General features: G+C 43.6%; 1 protein-coding gene across 4 annotated transcripts in view; it reads right to left on the bottom strand.

Annotated features, from left to right (window-relative positions):
- Positions 1–264: 264 nt before the first annotated feature.
- The window catches only part of LOC109926570 (RNA-binding motif, single-stranded-interacting protein 2-like), a 109,693-nt gene continuing 85,581 nt past the window's right edge, over positions 265–24,376 (bottom strand). Inside the window, exons 5-13 of one of the 4 annotated variants that reach the window (XM_048618928.1) lie at positions 20,755–20,834; positions 20,405–20,514; positions 14,807–14,853; positions 13,796–13,889; positions 12,140–12,190; positions 10,938–11,048; positions 5,841–5,921; positions 3,984–4,071; positions 265–1,684 (exon numbers count right to left, since the gene is read on the bottom strand). In XM_048618928.1, the coding sequence (XP_048474885.1) occupies positions 3,991–4,071; positions 5,841–5,921; positions 10,938–11,048; positions 12,140–12,190; positions 13,796–13,889; positions 14,807–14,853; positions 20,405–20,514; positions 20,755–20,834 (655 nt within the window). In that variant the 3' untranslated portion in view covers positions 265–1,684; positions 3,984–3,990. Of the gene's footprint in view, positions 1,685–3,983; positions 4,072–5,840; positions 5,922–10,892; positions 11,049–12,139; positions 12,191–13,795; positions 13,890–14,806; positions 14,854–20,404; positions 20,515–20,754; positions 20,835–24,376 lie in introns of all 4 variants that reach the window. The other 3 variants (XM_048618927.1, XM_048618930.1, XM_048618929.1) reach the window with 3 other exon arrangements.

The following is a 24,376-nucleotide window of genomic DNA, read 5'->3' on the forward strand; positions in this document are numbered from 1 at the left end:
TTTTTGAACTGTTGCAGTCCATGTGCTGTAGGTAGACCCACAATGGAAGGGAGTTCCAGTATTTTGACCCAGCAACACTGAAGGAACGGCGATATATTTCTGAGTCATGATGGTGAGTGGCTTGGAGGGGACCTTGAAGGTGTTCTCATGTATCTGCTGCTCATGTCCTTCTAGATGGAAGTAGTCGTGGGTTTGGAAGGTGCTGTCCAAGGATCTTTAGTGAATTTCCGCAGTGCATCTTATAGACAGTACACACTGCTGCTACTGAGGGTGTGGATGTTGGAAATGGTGGATCGGTTGCTAATCAAGCAGGCTGTTTTATCTTTGCTCTCCTTCCTTTTTTATGCAAGTTTTTTTTAAATCTTCTAATGGGAACATGGCAAAGGTATGCTTTTGGGAGAACTGTTTGATTCAAAGCCACTTAAGCTCCCCTTAAAATCAATGATGGCAAAGAATAGTTACGTTTGTAAAATGACGCTAGCAGCTGAACTCTCCCCTTACAGCATCCAGCTGAATCATGAACACTTTTGGCTGGTAAATCACTCTTTCTCTGGTTCTTTCTCTGATCAGCTCTGAACTTATTGTGCTAGTTTATAAAACCCATCCTAAAAGCATCAATGAAGGTGCAAGCTGCAGGCCTATTTTAACAGTTTTGGCATTGCCCTCTCAAAATCATAGGCACCAATTTACAGCATCAGAGTGAAGCAGGGAGATGAGGAGAATTTTATTGTATATGTCCATACATTGCCTGAAAGGGGGAGGCAAGCAGGTTCAATCAGCGCTTTCAAAAGAGGAATGAAGGAAATATTTGCAGGGAAATACAGAGAGTTATTGAATCACTCTTTCAAAAAGCCAGAATAGAGATGATGGGTCAAAGGTCTCCTTGCGTTCTGTACTACTTTTTGATTTTGACTGCTTGGAACATTCCTTGAAGCTGTACCTGAAGTCGGCCATCAACTGGAACTAAATCACTTCCACCAAAGGCCTTTTCTGAGTAAAGTGAGAATGAGAGGGAGGGTTCTTGGGGAGGTGTAGATCGGAACACGGATGAAGAGAAACTGTAATTTGAAGTTGCCTGTTTGTTTTTCTGTTAGTGTTCCCACAGAGGATGTTAAAAAGGAGAAAATTGAAACCACACTAATCTCTACAGCATCGTCATGGCAGCAACAGACAATCAATTCATTGTTAAAGTTGTAACTGTACAAGGTCATGGACTTCACCTAGTGAAGGTTTGAACTCAAATCAACCTGGATATTTTACAAAACAAAAAAAAACTAATCACGGTTAAAAAGACATTTGATGTGTAATCTTCTCCTCTCTTACTCTGAGCAGTTTCAGAATGCTTAAATAATGATTTGCTATAGTTGCACTTTCAAAAAAATAAGCTCTCTTTCCGTATCAAAATAAACCTCTTTTCCACAGATTCTGCCACCGATTTTGGTATGTCTGGTTAACTGAAGTAGAAAGTTTATCAAAATAGCTGTGTTTTTTTTCTTTGTTGAATGTCTTACAAATAAAAGGAAAAACTTTTGTGTGTTTTTTTTCCAAATCTTGTGCAAAAATTTCTCTTTGTTTTTGACCACCACCGCCCCCCCTCCCCCCCCCCCACCCCCTCCAGAGCAGTCTGGTTTCTGGTTCACACCGATTCAGGAGAGCTGATTCATTCATCTTCTCACTCTCACATCTGGAAGAAAAGAAAACAAGACTTAAAATGGATCTGTGCAAATTCACAGCATCCCTTGCTGTTCTCAAGAGAGACAGAGAGATGGGGTTGACACTGACAAGGCTTCACCCCAATTTTACCTCCGTTTTTTTTCTTCTCTGCGGCCTATTTCTTGTGCTGCACGACCCCTTTAGGATAGTTGCATGATGCACCTTAAAAGGACACTGGTCGGTCTCTGTCTACACACTACATTCTGAGCCCTAGTTTCCCTGAGGAGGTGATGATGTTGGGCCACTGCGTGTAGCCATCGCCTATTTCCCTCACAATTGAAGACTCTATGAAGCTACCTCAGCCTTGAACACATAAAGTAAACCTGGACCAGGTACAGTTGGCAGCTTCCCTTTCCTATCGAATTGATAATGAACTATCTGGATTTTTTTTTACAAAAATCCAGCAGCTTCCACAGTCGTATACTTTTTTCTAGAGACAGCCACAAATTGTCAGGTAAATTGATATTGATTCTACTACTTACCTGAAGTGAGATTTGAGCCCAGGACCTACATAAATTGCTAGGGAGTACTGCAAGCCCGACACTAATGAACCTCATATATTGGTTTGTAGTTCCACGGGTGCCATGTACCCACTGGTAATTCACCCATGTGGTTGTTCATGTGTAACTCTCAACAGCGAGTGTCTATAATTACGCACTGACTCTTGCTAAGATTTGCTTTCAGTTAAAAAACATAGAAAATAGGAGCAGGAGTAGGCCATTCAGCCCTTAGCATCTGCTCCCCCATTCAATATAATCATGGCTGATCATCCAACTCAGTCCCCTGTTCCTGCTTTCTCCCCCATACCGATTAAAGGGTTCAAAGAGTAAGAACTATATCCAGCTCTTTCTCAGAAACATTCAATATTTTGGTCTCAACCACTTTCTGTAGCAGAGAATTCCATACACCCACCACTTCTTAGGTGAAAAAATTTCTCCTCATCTCAGTTCTAAATGGCCAATCCCATATACTTAGAATCTGACCCTTGGTTCTGGACTCCCCAGTTATCAAGGAGTTAGTCTAACAGTTAATCTAAGGAACTATTTCAGTACAATGCAAGGGACTCTTAGCAACTCCGTGATTTTAACAATTACTTTTTCTATTCAAGTATTGGACTGTGACAAACAACAGTCTAGGACAAGTGTCAATGATGGTCCCTTGATTCTGAACTACAAGATGCCAGGTTCAAATCCTACTTCAAGACTTGTGTGTAAAAATACAGCCTAACACTCCAGGGCTGTACTGAAGGACTGTTGGACGTGCTGTCTTTTGTTTGAGATATTACATCAATGTGTAACCTGTCGCATTTGCTTGCTCAGGTAGATTGTAAAAGATTCTCTGGCACTGTTTCAAAGAAGGGCGGTGGTGATGAGTGGGGTAGTGGTGATATTTCTGGTTTTCTGTTCAAAAATTCTCTCTTTATTAACATTCCAAAAACGAAGTAACTGGTCATCGTCATTTTCCTGATTGTGGAGCTTGCTGTGCACAAATTGGTTGGTATATTTCCTGCAGTGACTACGAAAATTCTTAATTGGCTGTAAAAAGTGCTTTGATGCATCCAGTGGTCATGTATACCTATAGGTATGTTTCTCCCTGTTAAAGGGTGCCTTGCCTGCCAGTCAGCAGTGTAGTTTGGGGTTTGATGTTACTTGTGGTGGTTCACCTTAAGTTAGGGGTGGATTTTGATGGAATCCAGAGATGGGCATCTTCAAATGCTCAGGTCTGAAAGATTCACATTCTAATGCCATGTTGCAGCCCATTCATGTTGCAAACTACCCAGCTTGCTTCCCATTTTCCCTGCTCTTCAGTCTGTTTTTATTACTTCTTTAATCTCATTTCCCAGTCTTTCTGGGACCCAGCCTTGACTTGTTCTTGTTGTCCATCCATTCAATCAAAAATAAAAGTGGCCAGATGCTTGGGTCCTAGGGAACAATAGGTTGGCGTTCAAACAGAGATTTGTACCCATCATTCCTACTTCACGGCTAGCAATACCTGAGTAAGAATGGGGACATGAGGAATGTCACATGCACAGGAAGTTGCTAGCCAACACACCATTGTACCCTGGCAGTGGGGAGAAAGAAACATGGAAGGCAGGAGTCCGTGTGTAGTTCACAGAAGATGGCGTCAAGAGTGGCATCAACAAGAGATGGGTTTCTAGAGAGAATGTGGGACAGGTGGATATTTCACACGAGGAACAGAACTGACAGGGATGAAGGAGCAACTTGAAGAGGTGCAACAGAAATGCCGTACTGAGAGGATTAGCTTCCTACCTCAGATTTACTTGCTGTGCTGGTAGGAATAGGTTGCATGTTCAGAGGATGTTTCCATAGCAACCTGCTGCTGCTGGCCACTGGGTTCCTGCAATGGGAAAACATGAAGCTGTCACACAAGTTTTCCCATGTTGTTTACAGTAAAGGCTCGGCAAAGGGATGATGAGGATGATGAAGAAATCTGATGACTGGCTCAGAGTTTGAAAGCCTGACGTTCCCGCCCTCACACACGCAGCACTTGTATCACTAAACACGCTGAGTTAACATCCCGAGAACCCAAAGTGCAGCCAAGTGCTTTTTATAAGTGATTTGCAGCAGCGGGGTACTTAACAAGCAGCCCCAAGTTGAAACAGCCCTGCCTGAAAGCTCTGTTTACATCTCCTGGTCCAGGAACTGCTCATGCCAGTCTGTTCTGTGTTGCCAATGGTTGTGTGATACCCATTGCCAGGCACTATGATGTATGAGCAGCGTAACAGAACCAGGAAATAGTTTAAACGGCCAGCTTACTGCTCACCAGGAGTTGCTCAAACACTCAGGAAGATCTCAAAATGGCTGCACTGGTATTGGGTGGAGCCTCAGCTTCACAAACCACCTGGAGTGACTTGATGAAGGTCTCTGAGCTGTATCGGTGAAATCAGTTCATCCACTGTTAACTGGTTTCCTCGTCCATGCAACCATCCAGAATTCACTGCTAACCTGCCATAACTTGCCCAGAAAGTTTGAGAGGATGAATGCTAAAGGAAGACAATTGTTTCAAGATTCAAACCGGGCTAGTGTTGGAGGGAGATACTTCTTAGTATTTAAACTATGCTACGGTTAAGCCAAGGAAGTCTTGTGGCACAGTGGGTTAGTGTCCCTACCTCTTGAACTAGAAGCTCCTAGTTCAAGCTCCACTCCAGGGCTTGATAGAACAAGGAAAGTGTGTTAAGTTGAAAATCCTTCCAACATACACCAATGATAGATAGTAAGAGCAAGAGAGATTCCTGGTCAGCCATGTGATGGAAAGAGATTGTATCACCATCCATAGATCCAGATTACAACATGCATGTAAAAGTGCATGTTGCCATAGCAACCCCAACTCCTGGGGTGAACTGTAACAGGCCACCACTCTGGCTAATATCCAAATGCTCAACATTGAGAGGGGAAAATACCAAATTTGAGGAAAGAATCCCATTGTCCTGGAATGACTTGCTTAGGGCAATGGGAAGGCTGGTGGCAGATGGAGTTTTATGAGGTCAAACATTTTGGAAAGGCCAAACACGAGAAAGTTTTCAAGACTCAAATCCACAATCCTGGAACATGTGACTGCAAGTAGATAAAATGCCAGGATTTCAGAAAAAGAGAGGACAAGAACAAAGAAAGAATGATAAAGTGATACAAAGCACATGCTCATTCCTCATTACAGAAAGGACATTAAGAATGTGCACGGTGTAGATTCACCAAGGTGAGAAACGATAGATATGAGGAGACACTATGAATCCTGGAACTATTTCCATTGGAGGAAAACAAGCCAAGAGGAGATTTAATAGAAGATTCTCTAAAAATGAAAAGAATTTTGAAAGTGAACAGGGGGCAATTCTGTCAGCTGTGGACAGAAAGTTATCAAGTGAGTGACTGCTCCCTTTATTTCAATAAGGACTTTGTGCATGGTATACTCGGCGTAGACATCACTGCATATTTTTAAAGAAATATGGATAAAACTCTGAAGCAGGGAAAGATCCTGACATAAGAGGAGTGAGTCGGATCAGTTTGGATTGCTCCTGCAAAGAGCTAGCACAGACAACGCTGGGACGAATGGCTTCCTGCAATCTACACAACAAGAAAAGACAGCAAGTCTTGGGTTTTGAAGGGACTTACCTCGACAGATACGTTGGAGGGAGGCATTGGGTTGTACTGAGGAATGTATGTCCCTTGTATTGCTGTGGTGGCAGGCATGTACTGGGAAAAGATACAGAACAACTCTTACCAACTTGACAAAAGAAAGCTACAGACAGACTCCACAAATACATCTCAGTTATTTGTAATCCTCATTAGTGGCACGATCCTGAAGGTAAATTAAAATACAACCTTTATCACACACCTGCTCTTATTTAATCTGAAAGTTGTGTTTTCAACAATATACCATCACTTACAAAAACACAGGCAAAATAGAGATGGCACCTTGTCATATTGTGCCGATATGTTCATTAAAAAAGCCTCAGAAACAATTAATTGCTTTGAAGTTTTGGTAGGTAGGAAAAGGGAATTGATATTTCTAGGTAAGGCAAGATTACACATTAAATTTTTCTGTTTGTTTGATGCCTGCAAAGCCATGTTCTGTGCTTATTATATTTCAGAAATAGCTTTGCTTACTGAGACTGCAGTGATATAAATTAGTAAATTGTACACTTGGGGGTAAAGTATTATACCAGTTGTAATTAGTTAGCTTTGAACAGGGTCCCACAGAATAATCGAGGTAGAAACCACTGCAGGAGACACAGTAAGCAACTTGCCTGCTCTTCCTGCCTCTTCACATTGACTGGTCTTGGTCAGATGCAGCTGCAATGGATGTATAAGACCATAAGACAGAGGAGCAGAAGTAGGCCATTCAGCCCATTAAGTCTGCTCTGCCACTCAATGAGATCACAGCTGATCTGATCATCCTCAACTCCACTTTCCTGCCTTTTCCTCCATAACCCTTGATTCCCTTCTTGATTAAAAATTTGTCTATCTCAGCCTTGAATATACTAAATGACCCAGCCTTGACAGCTGTCTGCGGTAAAGAATTCCACAGATTCACTACCCTCTGAGAGAAGAAATTCCTCCTCATCTTTGTCTTAAATGTGCGACCCTTTATTCTGAGATGATGCCCTCTGGTCCTAGACTCTCCCAAAAGGAGAAACAATCTCTCCATATCTACCCTGTCACATAAAAATCTTATATGTTTCAATAAAGTCACCTCTCATTCTTCTAAATTTCAATGAGTTCAGGCCCAACCTACTCAACCTGTCCTCATAAGACAGTACCTTTCCATCAGGAATCAGCTGAGTGAACCTTCTCTGGACTGCCTTCAATATCAATCTATCTTTCTTTTGATAAGGGGACCCAAAACTGTTCACAGTGTTCCAACTGTGGTCTGACTAGTGCCTTGTATAGTTTTAGCAAAACCTCCCTATTGTTATACTCCATTTCCTTTGAAATAAAGGCCAGCATTCCATTTGCTTTCCCTATTATCTGCAGAACTTGGATACTAGCTTTTTGTGATTCATGTACAAATCCCTCTGTTCTGTACCTTTCTGCAGTCTTTCTCCATTTAAATAATATTTGACTCCTGTATTCTTCCAGCCAAAGTGCATAACCTTACATTTTCCCACATTATATTCCATCTGCTAAGCTTTTGCCCTCTCACTTAACCTGTCTATATCCCTCTGCAGACTCTTTCTGTCATTCTCACCACTTGCCTTCCCATCTATTTTTGTATCGTCTGCAAACTTAGCAATATTGCATTCACTTTTCTCATCCAAATCATTCATATATTTTATAAATAACTGGCCCAGAACTGATCCTTGTAGCAATCCACTAGTTACAGGTTGCTATGCTGAAATTAGCCCCTGTTATTCCCAGCTCTCTACCTTCTGTTAGGTAGCCACCAATCCTCTATCCATGCTAATATTCTACCTCCAGCACCATGGGCTCTTAATAAGTAAGCTAAAGGGTGGTATCTTATCAAATGCATTGTGAAAATCCAATTATATTATATTCACCACTTCCCCTTTATCTATCCTGCTTAATGCGGAGTTTAATGCGGAAAAGTGTGAGGTGATTCACTTTGGAAGGAGTAACAGGAATACAGAGTACTGGGCTAATGGTAAGATTCTTGGTAGTGTGGATGAGCAGAAAGATCTCGGTGTCCATGTGCATAGATCACTGAAAGTTGCCACCCAGGTTGATAGCGTTATTAAGAAGGCGTACAGTATGTTAGGTTTTATTGGTAGAGGGATTGAGTTTCGGAGCCATGAGGTCATGTTGCAGCTGTACAAAACTCTGGTGCGGCCGCACTTGGAGTATTGCGTACAGTTCTGGTCACCGCATTATAGGAAGGATGTGGAAGCATTGGAAAGGGTGCAGAGGAGATTTACCAGGATGTTGCCTGGTATGGAGGGAAGGTCTTATAAGGAAAGGCTGAGGGTCTTGAGGCTGTTTTCGTTAGAGAGAAGAAGGTTAAGAGGTGACTTGATAGAGACATACAAGATCATCAGAGGATTAGATAGGGTGGACAGTGGGAGCCTTTTTCCTCGGATGGTGATGGCTAGCACGAGGGGACATAGCTTTAAATTGAGGGGTGATAGATATAGGACAGATGTCAGAGGTAGGTTCTTTACTCAGAGAGTAGTAAGGGCATGGAATGCCCTGCCTGCAAAAATAGTAGACTCGCCAACTTTAAGGGCATTTAAATGGTCATTGGATAAACATATGGATGATAATGGAATAGTTTAGGTTAGATGGGCTTCAGATTGGTTTCACAGGTCGGCGCAACATCGAGGGCCGAAGGGCCTGTACTGCGCTGTAATGTTCTATGTTCTATGCTTGTTACCTCCTCAAAGAATTCTAGCAAATTTGCCAGACATGACTACCCTTCCATGAGGCCATGCTGACTCTGCTATTCATGAATACTCATGTATTTCTAAATGCACTGCAATTACATCCTTGAAAATAGACTCTTAACATTTTCTCAACAACGGATGTTAAGCTAACTAGCCACTGGATGTGACTAATACTGGTTACAAATGTGTGCACATGATCTTTATTCAGACTTCACTGTTGTTCCCTAGAGAAGAGGCTCACCAGGGGAGGGTGTGCAGGCATCAACAGCAATTTGCATTTATATAGCACCTTTCATGAAATGTCACACTATGATTCACCGGGCCAGGTGAGAAGATATTAGGACAACTTTGATTAAGGCGTCAGTTTTAATGAGCATCTCCAAGGAAGCTATGAGATTTAGTAGACCAATGAGACCTTGGTTTGCCAGCTCATCCAAAAGACCACATCTCTTGACAGTGCAGCACTCCCTCAGTACTGCTCTGGGAATGATAATCCTGGATTATGCACTCAAACTTTTGGACTGGGTCTAAAACCCACAAGCATTTCACTCAGATGTGAGAATGTCAGCAAGGGAGCCAAGCTAACACTTCAGGTTGTGGGCTGACTGTGGTTTTTTCCTTTGTTTGAGGGAAAACAAACTACAAGCACCCCATAGGTTCAAGTGGACAAGTATGTGACTGAACCACGTAGGTAAGCCAAAGAAGATTGCAGGTTCAATACCTGTTCTATGCTGAGGTCGCTCATCACCATCATGGTAGCTGCTACAATTAGCCTCTGTGCCAGGAAAAGAAAACAACCAGTTGGATTTCCCACTCCTGGTCAGGAATCCAATCAGTCACTGATGGTCTAACACCTCCTGGCCAGCCGCATTCTCACAGACACTGTCAACCAGGTTCTGCATGCTGGTTTCAACACATTCCTCCCAACTTTCCCTCCCTGCACCATCTCGGTGGCCCTGTGCAATTGTAGCAGCCATGTTTGAGACCAGCCAACATAGATTCCAGGTTGAACCTGAGACTTTCCAAGCCATTCTTTGGTAGCACAGACCTGGAGTATTGCTGAAAAAGACACATTTTGTTGAAGCTTTGCACTCATCTGGACATTTCACAAGAATACCAATTCAATGGGGAAAACCAGCATTTATAATGCATGGGAGGAGAGTGCTAATTGGTTGGTGAGTGGATCCTGATGGGTAGAGGCATTGCGATGGAGAATGTACCAATGAATGATGATTGACAGTTAACCACCAGGCTTTGTTTAAATTTTAAGGTTGGCTCTGATTGGCGAGCTGGTTGGCTTTACACTTATATGTGTGTGTGAGATGCACTTGCAAGTACTGAAACACAGAAACATGAAAATAGGAGCAGGAATAGGCCATTCAGTCTTCAAGCCCACTCTGCCACTCAATATGATCATGGCTGATCATCCAATCCAGTCCCCTGTTCCTGCTTTCTCCCCATATCCTTTGATCTCTTTAGCCCTAACTATACCTAATTCCTTCTCAAAATATTCAATGTTTTGGCCTCAATCACTTTCTGTGACAGAGAATTCCACAGGCTCACCACTCTCTGGGTGAAGACATTTCTCCTCATTTCAGTCCTAAATGGCCTACCCCACATCCTTAGACTGTCACCTTGGTTCTAGGCTCCCTGGTCATTGGGAACATCCTTCTTGCATCTACCCTGTCTTGTCCTATTAGAATTTTATAGGTTTCTATGAGATCCCTCCTCATTTTTCTAAACTCCAGTGAATATTGTCCTAACTGATCCAGTTGCTCATCATATGTCAGTCCTGCCTTCCCAGGAATCAGTCTGGTAAACCCTTTGTTGCACTCCCTCCATAGCTAGAACTACCAGGAAGCCAGACATATTAATAGACAGGGCCCTGTTCTTTGCAGACAGAAAGAACATATACAAACTTCGCACCTGTTTCACCTCATAAAATATAAATATAAACAACATGTTCACTGGTTCATTTCTCAGGGCCCCACTCCATGCATAGGTTAAAGTCAACCTGTCTAGTTTAAAATTTAAACAAAGCCTGGTAGTTAATTGTCAATCATCATTAACTGGTGCATTCTCCATTGTAATGCCTCTACCAGTCAGAGTTCACTTGCCCACCACTCAGCAATCTCTTTTCATACAGCATAAATGTTGGTACTCCCCCTGAACTGGTATTTTTGCAAATTGTCCTGATGAGCACAGACAAAAAGTGGCTTTTCTCAGCAAGAACATCCAAGTCAGTGGCATTGCGGGTATTTATCTTCTGAGGCCTTGATTTACAATGAAGAAGTAACTGCTTGAGGTTAATTATGTACTCACTTACTTTTCCCCATGATCCCAGAGCACTACCAGTGTAGGCAGCACTTACCGTTCCTGTGCTGCCCAGGGACAAGTGACTAAGCTGTTGGGTTAATGGTCCCATCATTGATGTGGGCTGGATAGACATGGTGTGGTCCATCGTAGGTGTTATTACTGTTCCCTTCAAAGACAAAAAACAAGTGTCACAAACCATTGTGAGCTTTCAGTTTGTTCAATCTTCTGGGGGCAATAACTCTCATTGGGAACACACTTCAAAGGTGGTCAGAAACAGATGCTGACAGAGAGGGCTGAGTGAGGCAGGGAGGTTGCCAAACTGGCTGGGCCCAGCCAAAAGGGGCACTGCTTTCAAATGAAGACAGAGATGGGAAATCTTTTCTCTCAGAGCATTGTACAACTTTGAAATTCTGCCTCAGAAGATTGTGGAGGTGATGGGGAGGGGGTGGGGGGGGATGAGGGGTGGAATATTTTTAAGGCAGGGGTCGATAGATTCTTGATGTCCAAGGGGATAAAAGATTATTGGGGGATATGCAGGAATGTAGAGTTGAGATTAAAATGAGATCAGTCACAATCTGACTGAATGGTGGAGCAGGCTCAAAGAGCTGAATGGCCTACTACTGCTCCCATTTTGTGTGTGAGTTAAGGGACGAGGCAGCTTGATACCTGGGAACTTCCCGGTACTGGTTCAAGTGTTGTGAAGGATTGGTTTACCAGTCACTCTCTTGACTGGGATCAGTTCACAGTTCAAAAAGGATTAAACCTGGGCTGGAGAGCTAGTGGTTTGGTGGGGTTGGGGTCCAAGATTTAAGTCCATGACTGCCTGAAGGGTCTAGGCCTGAAACGTCAGCCTTCCTGCTCCTCTGATGCTGCTTGGCCTGCTGTGTTCATCCAGCTCTACACCTTGTTATCTCTGCCTGCAAGTGTGTTCAGGTTGGGTGAGGGTATGCTTTGTTGCCACCATGGTGAAGTGAACAGGACCAGATAGTGCTGTAACTCCAGTAGGGTGGCAAGATCATTAGAGATCGATTGGTCAGCAGGTCGACTCCGATTGACCAAGACATTGCCATGGAGAAACAAACAGGAAACCATAAGCAGCACCCTTTCACCTGTGGTATAAATTGTTGTAATTGTTTGAAAGTTGGCATTCATGCATTGGTCCTGATGGGTGTAAAATGAAAAGCTTTGGTAACATCTTCTGCAGGATCTGAGGTTTATTTTGTACAATGGAAAAAAGGGAAAAAGAATAAAACTTACCATAGGCTGCATAAGGTACGACTGATGGTGCATCCAGGATGGGCTATGGACCTTCATATGAAATGAAACAAGAGAATAGTCATCAACAATAATTTTAATTTTATAGCATCTTCAACACAGAAAAACATCACAACATAGAACACCAAACCACAAAAAGATATACTGGGACAGGTGACCAAGAGTTTGATCAAAGAGGTAGGTTTTAAGGAGAATCTTAACTCAGGAGAGAGAAGTAGAAAATGGAGTGGTTCAGGGAGGGAATTATACAGAACTTAGGACCCAGCCAGCTGAAGGCACAGCCACCAGTAGTACATGGACCAATGTAAATCAGAGATGCTCAAGAGATCAGAATAGGAGGAATGCAGAGAGCTTATTATCTTCCACCACTTAGCAATGCACTTGAAAGTACAGATTGAGAGGTGATCATGACCTGAAGTGATGTTTAAAATATGCTCCAAATCATCAGCTGTCCACTAGAGCTTAGATATTGATTTGGTGCTTGAGGTAATGGCTGTGCATCTAAACCTTGAAGAAATAAGCCCTCTCCCCACCTTTCAGAAATTGCGTCTCCACCCCCAGCCCCAGCCCAACCGCTTCACTCCACTCACTGACATCGTATAATGGTCCACTCTGTATGTCTGGCTGAAGGCTTTGCCTAACTTCTAACCTTACTCCTAAAACTCCCCTGGGATGTGAACCGTCTGTTGTCACTGCAGGGCATGGGGAAGGCATACACTTGGTGGAAAAGTCACCTAGGAATGAGAAACTACAAATGAGTGGGTCAGTGAAGCCCACATTTAGTCAAAGAAGACTGGATTTCAAGCCATTGGCATTTAAGATTTTGAAAAACACTTTAATGAAACAAATGTTTACGTTTTCCTTCTTCACACAGGAAAATAACTGCTCACACAATTGTGTGCGATGTGGTCGGGTGCTATATGAGTGCAAATACTTCACCTCAGATCGCATGTCCGAACACATTACTTAGGCAATGATGTTTGATGCAGGACAAACAAATGGAGGAGGAGAAATGCATCATCACATTTAATTAGGATCTAGTTGGCAGAAGGCACAGCCACCAGCAGGCAGCATTTATTGCCAATCCCTAATTGCCCAGAGGGCAGCTAAGAGTCAACCACGTTGCTGTGGGTCTGGAGTCACATGTAGGCCAGACCAGGTAAGGATGGCAGTTACCTTCCCTAAAGGACATTAGTGAACCAGATGGGTTTTTCCGACAATCGACAATGGATTCATGGTCATCATTAGACTCTTAATTCAGAATTGTTTTTTGAATTCAAATTCCACCATCTGCCGTGGCAGGATTCAAACCTAGCTCCCCAGAATATTATCTGGGTCTCTTGATTAACACGCCAGCAATAATACCACTAGACCATCGCTTTCCCTTTTGCATCTTCACCTCAAGCAGCTTTTGCTCCTTTCCCTCTCCAATTTTTATGAAACCCCTAAGTTGAAATGGTCAAACAGATTCTTTTAAATATCTTTATTTATGAACTATGATATTTCTCCTGAATATGCTACGTGGTATCCAAAAGACACCATGCCAATTGTGGGTGTTTGCCAACCCAACCTGCACTTGAGGTCTGAGGCCTACACTGAGAGTATGCATGGTGTCATGGGTAATCCACAAACACTCACCTGATATGAAGACACAGGAGAAGTGATGTATGGTGAGATAGATGTCTGTGCGATCATCCTGTTTGGAGCAATACTGTATGGGCTGGAATAAAATCTAGAGCGAGATAGGACAGAGACAGACACTCAGTCATTGTTAGCCAATGTTGATTTTGTTGTTCCCCTGTGATTCCTTGTTTTTTACAATTCCATCCTGATCCAGCTTCATTAAAACCATAGGAAACCCTGACCCACACATACTATGTGAATCTCAAGGATACTATCTCTTGTTTAATGGTATGGGAAGTCACCGCCAAGGAAAACCCTCAAATCCTCTGGCGTATGTGAAAAATGGAGCAGAGACATATGGACTCCTTGTTCCTGTGGAACTGGGCACTCCACTGGAGTAAAGATCACAAAAAGTCACCCCTAGGCCTAAGCAATAACTTGGCCAGGAACTGCAGGACAGCTGGTCATCACAGCAGTAAACCCCGATAGCAGGTCAGGAGAAGATGTAAGGAAACATCGAGGAGAAAGAAATCACTGAAACGAGAGACAAGTTGTTCAAGCTTTTTTTTTGTCTTTCTCTCATCAGGAGTAAATGCAAGAATGCCAGATTTCCAACAATCACAATAATTTATGCCACAGGAGAAAAGGGTGGTCCATGGGAATGCCTCAGCCAATCAGAAAAAGGTGGTCCATGGCAAAATCTCGGTCAGAGGAAGGTGTTCCATGGCAACACGTGGCCATTTAGACTTGATCTGCCAACAGATCATTAGCCTTTTCTCTTGGCAATTTGGAAAAGAAATCCTTTCTCCTTTGGAGCTTCCAGACAAAGCACTATAATAGAAGATGATTGCTTCAGAGGACCTGAGTTTTTTGCTGGATTCATCAATCATGGGACGCAGCAGGCAGTTGCTTCACCACTTTCTTAGCCAGGGTAATAGTTGGTGTGAGGCTTAAGGCATTGAAAAAGATAAGATGACCTGATAACTACAATGGGAACAACTATCATAGTAAGGCTAGAATACTTACTCATTTTGCAGAGCAGTTGTTGGGTCATATGTAAGAGTCATTGTACCCTGAGGGAATAAATTAACAATGTCTTGAGGTATTTATTTGAAAAGTCTTCTCATTAACAGTAAACAACCAGATCTGGATTCAGAACAGGCCTTTCAGTCCATCTGCACCTTCCACACAATAGAAATAGTCTAACTCATCGTACACTCTACTCACTCACTTAATCTCCTTCCATAACCCTTACATCAACTATCCTATTGTAGGCACTAATTTGATTTCTGAAGGAAAATTGGGCATAAACAGCCCTTAATCTCTAAATGAAATTAAGCTGAATTCCTGAATATTTAAAACTACATCTCCATTCCTAAATCCTAATTTACAATCAGTCTCCACCCTGAAGGCCACCCACTTGTCTCAAGGTGTCTCACATGGTTATCACGCTGTATTTATATAACTGTTTCCAAACATTGTGAATCTTTCACAAAGACATCAACCAGAAGGAAAATATAGCACAAGCTCATAGATCATGAAAGAATTATGTCTTGACTTACATGTGGTTCAAGTTAGTCATTTTAAATACACGTGTGTGCACCATGGATTCCACAGAATACCCAGCACAGAAACAGATCATTTACCCAAACAGTTCATGCTGGTGTTCATTCTCATTGAAAGATAGCAAACAGAAGGAGGAGGCCATTCGGCCCTTTGAGCTTGCTCTGCCATTCAATATAATAATGCCTGATCATTCAACTTAGTCCCCCTGTTCCTGCTTTTTCTCATACCCTTTGATCCCTTCAGCTGTAAGAACAATATCTAACTCCTTGAAAACATTCAATGTTTTGACTTGAACTGCTTTCTATGACAGAGAATTCCACAGGCTCACCAATCTCTGGGTGAAGAAATTTTTCCTCATCTCAGTCCTAAATGACAGGGTGATGGCCAAGTGGTATTATCGCTGGACTGTTAATCCAGAGACTCAGATAACATTCTGGGGACCTGGGTTTGAATCCCGCCACAGCAGATGGCAGAATTTGAAGTCAATATCTGGAATTAAGAATCTAATGATGACCATGAATCCATTGTCAATTATTGGGAAAAACCTACCTGGTTCACTAATGTCCATTAGGGAAGGAAACTGCCATCTTTACCTGGTCTGGCGTACATGTGACTCCAGACCCACAGCAACATGGTTGACTCTTAACTGCCCTCTGGGCAATTAGGGATGGGCAATAAATGCTGTCTAGCCAGCGACGCTCTCATCCCATGAATGGATAAAGAAAACTCAGAATCTTTAGACTGTGACACAGTGGTTCTGGACACCCCAGTCATCGGGAACATCCTTCCAGTGCTCACTCCACTCGAGTCTCCTCCAATCATTCCTCATTTAAATCTGTCATCATTACTCTCTATCCCTTCTCCCTCATAGACTTGTCTAACTTCCCCTTAAACCTATCTCTCTTACTCATTTTAACCACTCCCTGTGTGAGGGAGTTCTACATTCTCACTGCTCTCTGGGTGAAGGCATCTCTTCTGAATTCTCTGTTCACCCCTCAGCTACTTTTGTTCAAGAGAAAACAGAACTATCCTGTCAATCCCATCATGGTATTTAAACCCACATGTTCCTGTATCATCCTTGTAAATCTTCTCTGCTCTTTCTCTAGTGCCTCTATATCCTTTCTATACTATGGAGACCAAAATTGCACATAGTAATGTAAATGTAGTCTAACCAAAGCTCAGTACAGGTTTAGCATAACTTCCCTCCTTTTTGATTCTATCCCTCTGGAAATAAAGCCTCCTTTATGGTTTGTCTTTTATAGTCTTGCTAACCCTGGCCCAACTTTTCCCCTTCCCCGTCTGTTCAGACCTGGTCACTATGCTTCAATAAATAGCAACAAAGTCAGCACTTGCTGGAGATCCCGGTCTAGGAGCTTTGTGCTCTGCATAGCCCAGTATCACATCAGAAAGTCCAGTTCCCCTTGACTCTCGATGAATCTTGGCAGGTAAACAAAAAGAACAACTTGCCTTGGCATAGTATCTTTAACAAAGAGAAACATCCCAAAGTGCCCCACAGCTGTTAATATCAAACAAAGTATGATGCTGGGCCGCAGAGGAGACAATAGGGCACATGACCTGAAGTTAAGTTAGATTAGCAGGTCTGAAGGAGCATCTTAAATGAGGAAAGGTGGAGAAACAAAGATGTTTGGGGAAGGAACTCCAGGGGGGCCCATGCTGCTGAAAGATAAGCACCAATAGTGATGTGATTAAAACTGAGGATGTACAAGAGACTGGAATTACAGGAGGGCAGATATCTTGAAGGGTTGTGAAGCTAGAGGGGATGGCAGAGATAGGGCGATGGTGGGATTTGAAAATTGAACAGTTCAAATGCACGTTAAAGAGGACTGGGAGTCAATGGTAGTGACTGAGCATAGGAGTAATGGGAGAACAGGTCTTGCTGCGATTTGAGGGAAACAGCAAAGTTATTCTTTATCCTTTCATGGGAAGTGGGCATCGCTGGCAAGGCCAGCATTTGCTGCCCGTTCTTAACTGCCCCTTGAACTGAGTGGCTTTCTCAACCTTCAGAGGGCAGTTAAGAGTCAACCACGTCGCTGTGGGTCTGGAGTCACATGTAGGCCAGACCAGGTAAGGATGGCAGTTTCCTTCCCTCAAGGACATCAGTGAATTAGTTCTGAGGAAGGGTCACCGGACCCGAAACGTTAACTCTGTTTTCTCCTTCACAGATGCTGCCAGACCTGCTGAGCTTTTCCAGCAACTTTGTTTTTGTTCCTGATTTACAGCATCCGCAGTTCTTTTGGTTTTAGTTAGTGAATCAGATGCGTTTTTATGAAAATCGATGATAGTTGTCATGGTCACCATCACTGAAGGTAGTTGTCAATTCCACATTTTTATTAATTACTACTGTTATTAATTAATTGAATTTAAATTCCACTAGCTGCCATTGTGGAATGTGAACTCATGACTCCAGAACATTAGCCTGAGCCTCTGGATTACTAGCCCAATCGCACAAACACAACAACTTACTTTAAATCTAACAAAACATCCCAAGGTGCTTCACAGGAGTGTTACTGAACAAAATCTAACCCCAAACCACGTGAGATATTGGGTTCGGTAACCACAAGCTTGATCAAATATGTGGTGTTAAGGAGCATCTTATGTTTAGACTTGGGATGTCTCACTGCATTTATACAGAGCCTTGGTGAGAGCACAGCCAGAGTACTGTGTGCAGTTTTGGTCTCCCTACCTATGAAACGATATCCTTGCCATAGAGGGAGAGCAGTGGATGTTCACTAGGCTGATACCGGGGATGGCAGGATTATCGTATGAGGAAGGTTGGTTCAACTGGGCCTGTATTCACCTAGAATTTAGAAGGATGAGAGGGGTTCTTATTGAAATGTGGGTGAAGGGACAGTCTGGATGCAGGGAGGATGTTTCCCCTGGTTGGGGAGTCTAGAACCAGGGGTCAAGTCTCAGGGGGATATGGGATAGACCTTTAGGACTGAGATGAGGAAACATTTCTTCACTCAGAGGGTGGTCACCCTGTGGAATTCTCTACCAAGGAAGGATGCGGAGGCCAAATCACTGAATATATTCAAAAATGAGATTGATAAATATTTATATTTTGAAGGCATCAAGGAGTATGAAGGGAAAGTGGGAATGTGGCAGTAACAGAAGATCAGCGGTGATCATACTGAATGGTGAAGCAGGCTCAAAGGGCTGAATGGCTGAACCCTGCACATAATTTCTATGTTTCTATGACACCAATATCTTCAAAGAAAAACAGAAATTGCTAGAGAAACTCAGCAGGTCTGGCAGCATCCATGGTGAGAAAGCAAAGTTAATGTTTTGGGTCCAGTGACCTTTCTTCAGAACTTATTGTAGCTAGAAAAGGATTGGTATATGCACTGAAGATAGGGTAGGGGAGGGAGGAGGAGTAAACGATAGGTGGAAATGGAGCCCAGAGACAGAGAAAAACAGTTAGGCAAAGGAGTGGGTAATAGTCAACCTGGGAGAATGAATAGTTGCTCATTGGGTCTGTTAGTGGCTGACAATGAGTTGTTTGTGGTAGCACTCATCTGATGACAAGGCCTGGTGTGTGAGGATTGGAGTAAGGACATGGGAAAAGATGCTCAAGCTCTAAAGTTGTTGAACTCAATATTGAGTCCAGAAGGCTGCAGAGTTCCCAAGTGGAAAATGAAGTGCTGTTTTTCCAGCTTGCGCTGAGCTTCATTGGAGCACGGCAGCAAGCCTGAGACAGAGATGTTGTCCAGGGAACAAGCAGGTGTATTGAAGTGGCAGGCAACTGTAAGCTCAGGGTCTTTTCTGCAGAGAGAATGGGGGTGTTCCATAAAGCTGTCGCCCAGTCTGTGTTTCGTCTCTTTAATGTTGAGAAGAGCACATTGTGAGCAGCGAATGCAGTAAACTAGATTGAGTGAAGTGCAGGTAAAGCGCTGCTTTACTCGCGAAGTGTATCTGCAGCCTTTGTTACTGAGGAGGGAGGAGGTAAACGAGCAGGTGTCACACCTTCTGCAGTTGCATGGGGAGGTGTCGTGGGGGTGTGGGGAGGTGTTAAGAGTGAAGGAGGAGTGGAACAGGGTGTCCCAGAGGGAACAATCCCTGTGGAAGGCTGACAAGGGAGGGGAGGGGAATATGTGTCTGGTGGTGACATCCCGCCGGAGATGGCGGAAATGACAGTTAGCGATCCTCTGGGTGTGGATGCTGATGGGATGATAGGTGAGAATAAGGGGGACCCTATCACTGTTGTGGGAGGGATAAGGGGGGTGAGGGCTGAAGTGCAGGAGATGGGTTGGACATGGCTGATGGCCCTGTCGACAATGGTGCTGGGGAATGCTCGGTTGAGGAAGAAGGTGGATGTTTTGGAGGCTTCCTTGTAGGAGTTGGCATCATCAGAAAACAAACGGAAGAACTGGGAGAATGGAACAGAGTCTTTACAGAAAGCCGGTTGTGAGGATGTATAGTTAAGGTAACTGTGGGAGTCGTTGGGCTTGTAGTGGAGTGATTATGAGAGCTGAGAGTAGGTCAGGATGGATGAATGTAAAAGCAACCACGTTGTAACAGGACTGGGTGTGGTGTTCGGTAAAAAACATGGAAGGATGGAATCAGGCTCTAAAATTAGTAAACTCAATGTTGAGTCCTAGAGGCTGCAGGGTCCCCAAGTGGAAAATGAGATGCTGTCCTTGCGCTGAAACTCACTGGAACACAGCAGCAGGCCTATGACAGAAATATTGGCCTAGAACATGGTGGTGTGTTGACATAGCAGCCAACTGAAAGCTTGGTGTCATTTTTATGGACAGATCCCATTGATAGATCACCGTGGGTTTGGTTGAGTCTGTGCTTATTGCAGGCGTAAGGTGGGAGGCAAGGACAGGAGACAGTATGGCAAGGAAGCAATGCACGCAAGATTCGGCCTGGTGGCATTGCCTGGGCTGAGCCCATTTGTACAGATGGCACCTACTTGCCTCTCACTGTTTCTGAAACAGCCAATGTGCAAAGGCTGACATAACAGAGTGAACAGCGCCAGAGTTCACAGAGACATAGAAATGAGGAGCAGGAGTAGGCCATCTGGCCCTTTCTTACCGGCTCTCCATCTCGAGGCCAGGCCCGGCCGTTCTGCAAGTACTTGTTCTGGTTTTGCCGCTTTTTCTGCCCACCATCTGCAAATTTGCACAGCAGCGGTTCTGAGGGAGCTGCATTGAAAGAGAGAAAACGCCAACACTTCAGAGAAGGATGACCCTCAGTCTGGGTCAAGGAACTCTCAAACCTGTGCCCAGTGCCCCTTTCCGCCTGCCCATTTTGTTATTTGAATCCTTAACCCATGTTGTGTTACTCCACCCTGTAATCATAATCATAAATAATAGCATTTCCCACCTTCCCTCGTCTCAAGGGAACACAAAGCAAGGGGCAGGTTCACAATCCATTGCACTCACCTGCAACTCCTTGCTGCATCTTAATGAATTTCCCATTGAAGTGAGCAATGATGGCTTCACATTTTTCTGTTGATTCCATCCTGTGGGCAGAACAGCCAAAGGCACAGAGTTAAACAAGTCAAATCAAGTGGCGGCTCACTGAGGCCAGGGCACAGGAATAAAATCAGCTTGAAAATCGTCCTCCCAAGGTATCCTGTGTATGGTAACTGCAAGGTCTTTGCAAAGGAAAGGTTGGACAGTCCCAGGCTACCCTCGACTGAACAGGGGCTCATGGTCCAAACTACATGTAACCCAGCTCGAACACTCCCAGTGTGCCACTCAGGGAGTGCTGCACTGCCTGAGGTACCATATTTTGAATTAAGGCTGAATGAATGAAGGGAGCTTTTGAATGAAGCAGACTTGGATACAAGATTTCCTGGGTGGCGGGGGGAGGACAGTGGCTCAGTGGTTAGCACTGCTACCTCACAGCACCAGGGATTCTGTGATTCTAGGGTGGCATGCAGGAGTGTTGAGGATAGCACTGGCTGACAAAAGCATCCCACTGTCTTTGGGAGCCAACAAAACGTACCCAAACAACAACAGTGTGCAGTCCCAAATCTATAACACCCAATAATCTCTGCCTCATTTTGAGCCATTACACCTCCAATTCCTAGTGGAGGACACAAGTTACACTTCTACCTCAAAAAGAATTTGGATGGCACCTCCACCAATAGTCCAATTAGGCAGGGCTGATTTCCCACTCCCATCATGGGGTGGGGGACTGGATGTACACTCCAAGGAAATTCTGAATTCACGCACTTTGAAAGGCCTAAGTGGAACCCACATCAGGACAGAGCGGGCAGAATCCCCTCTCAGACCATCTACAAATCCCAAAGCTTCAATTGAGTGTGAAGGTGACTGGAAACAAATTTTGCTCAGAGAGCCTCCAACATGGGATTTGAAAAGTTAAAATGCTTTATTTTTCCCCTGGAGGACCCCTCTCTGCCTCATAAAAGCAAATTAGTTCAGAGATAGTAAAAACTGCCGATGCTGGAGTCTGAGATAACACAGTGTGGTGCTGGAGGAACACAGCAGGCCAGGCAGCATCAAAGGAGCAGGAAAGCTGATGTTTTGGGTCAGGACCCTTGTTTAGAAATAGTTCAGACCATGGCTGCTTCAATGCTCTTTAAAGTATTAGTATCTTTGGTGATGAGAATGACTCATGCCCTCAATGCAGGGTGGAACTCTTGAACCAGGGCACCCCGATTTAACAGGTCTATTTACCCCTGGATTTAGTGGGCCTCTGTTCTACCTTCCCTTGGAGACAATTCACACAGTACTTCCCCAGGCTTTGGAACATAATCATTGTGTTTTCTTAATAACTCAAAGAGATGCTGCTTACTTTGGCACCATCAGATGAAGCCTGAGGCCTAAGGTAAACACTGGCGTTGTTAGAAGCCAGGATATAAAAGCACACACCGCCTCAAGGTTTATTGTGTGAATTAGAGGTCAGGAATCGTGTAATGATTGCATATTTCTTTGTGAGATTTTCATCATTTTCCTCAGAGGTGGGTAGACTTGACTGATGTGAAATACAGAAGCTCAATAAAGTATACAAAGACAGCAATAAACACTAGATTTATTAGGCCTTTAACACAAGCGAAATCCATCTTTATGGCTTGTCATAGCATTAATTATACATTATTACCCTTGATTAAGCCCTATCTCACAGGGTCCACTTGCTGCTTTAATTTAATTATTGTTTGTTAATTTTAATCCTCAATATATATCTTCTTCTCCTCTTCCACTTTTTGTTCCTGCCAATATTAGCTTTTACAAGCTGTATGTGCCTCTGGGCCACATTGGTCTGGCTGGAAGGGTCAAGATTTGCTGCCTGTTCCGGCTTGCCAACTCCTCCAGGGGTGTCCTGGACTACCCCCAGAAATGGAAGAATAATCTCTGCAGCAATGAGCCCAAATCCAGGTGAAGAATGGTATGAACAAATTGCAAGATCAGCAGATTTTATCTTCTTTGAACATCTTCATTTACTCATGAAAATGCTATTAGCAGTGGGGAAATGCAAAACCTGTTTGATTGACAGTTAAGATCAATCCAGTTGAGTAGCACAAGAGTTCGTTAAAACATAGAAACATAGAAACCTGGAGCAGGAGTTGGCCATTCAGCCCTTTGAGCCTGCTCCACCATTTAATACAATCACGGCTGATCATCCCACTCAGTTCCCTGTTCCCACTTTCTCCTCATACCCCTTGAATCCTTTAGCCCAAAGTACTGTATCTAACTCCTTCTCGAAATATTTTGGCCTCAATCACTTTCTGTGACACAGAATTCCACAGACTCCCCATTCTCTGGGTGAAGACATTTCTCCTCATCCCAGTCCTAAATTACTACCTCATATCTTTAGACTGTGACTTTACTGACTGATTGACTTTGAGACGACAGTGTGCCTAGAGGATGAACCATTAGCATGAGGCTCCACGATTTTGGCCAACCCCAGTTGACAAGTGTACTGGATCACAAGGCTGAGGGCAATAAGGTGCTACAACTGGTTTCAGAGAGCAGAGAAAGCATCCTTTTACAAGATGCTGGCACAATTGGCAGGTGACGTGGGGAGCTGACAGGGTGGCAATGCTCATGGACTTGGCAGTCCAGCAAGACTCAGAAACAAAGGAAGAGAAAAAGATAAAACACAGCTTGGACTTACAATGTGAAGGATTGGATTGTGGAGGAAGGAATTTGGAAGAACAGACTGGAGAGAGTCAATGAGGTGCAGAGCTGGGTGAACACAGCAGGCTAAGCAGCATCAGAGGAGCAGGAAAGCTGACGTTTCGGGTCTGGACTTTTCTGAAGATACTATCTATACTATTCACTTCAACCAATCGCTGTGACTGTGGAAGTGAGTTTCACATTCTCCCCACTGCTTGGGTAAAGAAGTTTCCTCTGAATTCCTGATTGGATTTCCTGGCGACTATCCTATTTAATGGCCTCTAGTTCTGATAATCCCTACAAGAGGAAACACTCCCTCTGTTAAAACCTTTCATAATTATGAAGACCTCTATTTAGTCACCGGTCAGCCTTCTTTTCCCAAAAGACACCCAGCCTGTCAATCCATTTCTGATGTGTGCGCACACATATTTCTGTAACATTTTTTATAATCTCTGCACATTCTCCAGTGCCTCTATATCTTGTATATAGTCTGAAGATCAGAATTGCAGACAGTGCATAAATGTTGTCTAACCAAGATTCACTGCATTTTTAGCACAATCTCCCTTCCTTTCAATTCTACCCCTCCAGAAATAAAGCCTCGTGCTCAGTTTGCTCTCTTTATAGTCTTGCTGACCAGTGGCACAACTTCAAATGATTGGTTTATTTGTCCAAGATCCCTTTGTTCCTCTACCTGACTGAGACTTGCACTTTCTACAACGTACTATCTCACATTTGTTGAGCTTCATTTGTCAGTTTTATTGCTCATTCTGCAAGTTTATGAATGTCCTCTTGTCATTTATTGCAGTCCACCTTGGTATTACAAACAAACAAGGAACAAGAGTAGGCCACTCAGCCCTTCGAGCTTGTTCTGCCATTCAATAAGATCATGGCTAATCTGATTTTAACTTCAACTCTACAT

The sequence above is a fragment of the Rhincodon typus genome, chromosome 41 (genome assembly GCF_021869965.1).
Source record: "Rhincodon typus isolate 14 chromosome 41, sRhiTyp1.1, whole genome shotgun sequence".
NCBI lineage: Eukaryota > Metazoa > Chordata > Chondrichthyes > Orectolobiformes > Rhincodontidae > Rhincodon > Rhincodon typus.